Source organism: Panicum virgatum, chromosome 8N (genome assembly GCF_016808335.1).
Source record: "Panicum virgatum strain AP13 chromosome 8N, P.virgatum_v5, whole genome shotgun sequence".
Taxonomy (NCBI): domain Eukaryota; kingdom Viridiplantae; phylum Streptophyta; class Magnoliopsida; order Poales; family Poaceae; genus Panicum; species Panicum virgatum.
The window spans coordinates 46,675,168-46,678,251 of NC_053152.1; the positions used below are offsets into that span (position 1 = coordinate 46,675,168).

Genomic DNA, 3,084 nt, shown 5'->3' on the forward strand with positions numbered 1-3,084 from the left:
TCGTTAGGTCAGATACATCATATATCATGAGATATACACGTGGGAAGTAGCTACAAGCGAGTGTAGAAAGGATTCAGAGTTTATATATATAATTGACTAAACCACAAACGATACAACATACTTGGTCATTTTACTAATGTCAAATTAACAGGATCATCCATTCATGCTACTATACCTTACAATAATCTGAACACAGACAAAGGTTACTACCTGGCTGCTAGCTTAGCTAGCATTAGAAGAGAATTGATGCCAACACAAACACCTTGTGTTGTACGGCGTCTGCCCAAAAAGTGCTGTTTTGGTTGGTGAGAACAGGTCTTGGTTTCGTCGACTTTAGTACAATAGTTTGACACTCGTCGGCATTCCGAGTGTTTTTTAGTGTTTGATTTTGGACTCTGTACAATCCGCCCGTGTGGCTCAGGTGTTCCATCTCGCGAGTATATATATGGTATGTGACAGGCCCAGCAGAAGCAACCATCACCTCCCCATAACACAAGGTTAACCAAAAGGCTTCTGCTAGCTTAGCTTAGCTAGGATTAGCAAACCCAGCTGCTAATCCTAGCTTGGAAGCCATGGGGAAGCACCTCTCCATGGCGGCATCCATTTTCTTCATGGCCATTGTCGCCCTGGCCGCCATTGGCGAGGCGGCCATCGTCGAGCACACCTTTGTTGTAAGTAAACATTCTATGCTACCTCTTGTCGTTGATCCTGCTGACTCATCAGCTGCCATGCCAGAGTTCGTAATCTTGCTATATCTCCCAATTGCAACGGTCAAACTAACAGGTCCATGAGATGAACATGACTCACCTGTGCAACACGACCAAGGTGTACGTGGTGAACGGGCAGCTCCCTGGCCCGCAGCTCGACGTCACCGACGGCGACACGGTGATCGTCCACCTCGTCAACCAGCTGCCGCACGGCGTCACCATCCACTGGCACGGCATCCGGCAGCTCCGCAGCTGCTGGGCCGACGGCGCCGGCTACGTCACCGAGTGCCCCGTCCCTCCCGGCGGCAACCGCACCTACCGCTTCGACGTCGCCGGCCAGGTCGGCACGCTCTGGTGGCACGCCCACGTCACCTGCCTCCGCGCCTCCATCCATGGCGCCATCGTCGTCCGCCCCAAGGACGGCCGGTACCCGTTCCCGACCCCGGCCAGGGACGTGCCCATCGTCATCGGCGAGTGGTGGACGCTCGACCTCGTCGAGCTCGACCGGCGGAACCTGGACGGCAACTTCGAGGACGACCCGCTGTCGGCCACCATCAACGGCAAGCTCGGCGACCTCAGCAACTGCTCCGGCGTGCCAGAGGAGAGCTTCGTGCTCGGCGTGGAGCGCGGAAAGAGCTACCTGCTGCGGTTCATCAACACTGCGCTCTTCTCCGAGTACTTCTTCAAGGTCGCCGGGCACACGTTCACGGTGGTCGGCGCCGACGCCAACTACCTGACGCCGTTCCGGACAGACATGGTGACCATCGCGCCGGGCGAGACCATCGACGTGCTCATGGTCGCCGACGCGCCGCCGGGGCACTACCACATGACCGCCGTCGCCAACCAGCCGCCGCCGCCGGACCTGCAGATCCGCGCGCTCAGCTCCCGCGGCCTCGTCCGCTACGCCGGCGCGCGGGCCGACAACAACGGCCTGCCGGTGCCGGCGCCGCGCATGCCCGGCCAGCACGACACCATGCCGTCCTACTACTTCCGCGGCAACTTCACGGGGCTCGCCTTCCCGGGGCGCCACCGCGTGGCGGCGCACGTTGACGAGCGCCTCTTCGTCACGCTCGGGCTCGGCTCCATCTGCCGCGGCGGCAAGAAGGACTGCAAGCTCCGCCGCAGCAACGAGACCATCACGGTGGCCACCATGAACAACGTCTCCTTCCACCACCAGACGGCGGCGTCGCTGCTGGAACGCTACTACGACGGCGACGGCGAGGGCGTGTACACGGAGGACTTCCCCGACAACCCGCCGCGGCCGTACAACTACACCGACATGGACCTCATCCCGGTGGGGCCGCTGGAGGAGGTGCTGGAGCCGACCACCAAGGCGATCCGGCTCCGGCGGTTCAAGTACAACACGTCGGTGGAGATCGTGTTCCAGAGCACGGCGCTGCTGCAGAGCGACCCCAACCCGATGCACCTCCATGGATACGACTTCTTCGTGCTCGCGCAGGGGCTCGGCAACTTCGATCCCAAGAAGGACCCCAAGAAGTTCAACTACTACAACCCTCAGCTCAGGAACACTGTCCATGTGCCAAGAGTTGGATGGGTCGCCATTCGCTTCGTCACGGATAATCCAGGTATGAACAATTATTTGCTTCTTGCATTGAGAATTATACATGCATATTAATTGTCTAATTAATCTTTGGTTGAATCGTATCGATGATCTTGATGGATGAACAAACAGGGATGTGGTACCTGCACTGCCACTTCGAGTTCCACATCGTCATGGGCATGGCGATGGCGTTCATCGTGGAGGACGGGCCGACGCCGGAGACGAGCCTGCCCCCGCCGCCGGCGGGCTTCCAGAGATGCGGCACCAATGGTTTCAGTAAGCCTTAAGCTCTGAATAGGATGGGGGGAATTGTGTCCGGAACTTTTATTTTTATTTATTCAACGTAACGAATAAATAAAGATGAAGGCATTACCATCCTTCATCACATTATTGGTTGTAATTCTTACTGCAAGAGATGTAATTTTGTTTTATATCTACACGTGTATGTCAATTTAAGTCATGAGGAATATAAGAATCTCGGAAATTTATTCTATTAGTCTTGTTGTTATTACCATTATATTAAACATTTATTATTCAAATATTTAGGTATTCTTTGGGGAATACGATTTGATGAGCCCTAATAGTTTCATTGACTTCGATTCTATGGGGGAGTTTTTGAATTTGTTATGGAATATATATCTTCCATAGAAATCTTTATATATCTTAAGAAGAAATTTTGACCACCTAATAGTAACCTCCATCATCATCTTACTAACTCTACCCACAACATGAAGAAGTATACATGTATAAAGTGCCCAGCTGAGCAGTTCCTAAGAAGTCAATCAACTCATTATATTCTAGGTTTCTACTAGTACT

General features: G+C 53.8%; 1 protein-coding gene across 1 annotated transcript; it reads left to right on the forward strand.

The window, feature by feature from the left end:
• The first annotated feature begins 492 nt into the window (after positions 1-492).
• On the forward strand, positions 493-2,809 carry LOC120685999 (putative laccase-18). Its single transcript, XM_039968153.1, has 3 exons — positions 493-671; positions 784-2,293; positions 2,401-2,809. Exons 1-3 carry the CDS (start codon positions 573-575, stop codon positions 2,553-2,555), a joined length of 1,764 nt encoding a protein of 587 aa, XP_039824087.1. The 5' UTR covers positions 493-572; the 3' UTR covers positions 2,556-2,809.
• The last annotated feature ends 275 nt before the right edge of the window (positions 2,810-3,084 follow it).

Coding starts and splice junctions, on each gene's coding strand:
- LOC120685999 (XM_039968153.1), top strand. CDS start 573: ATGGGGAAGCACCTCTCCATGGCGGCATCCATTTTCTTCATGGCCATT. Junction 672..783: donor TCGTCGAGCACACCTTTGTT/GTAAGTAAACAT, acceptor TCAAACTAACAG/GTCCATGAGATGAACATGAC. Junction 2,294..2,400: donor CTTCGTCACGGATAATCCAG/GTATGAACAATT, acceptor ATGAACAAACAG/GGATGTGGTACCTGCACTGC.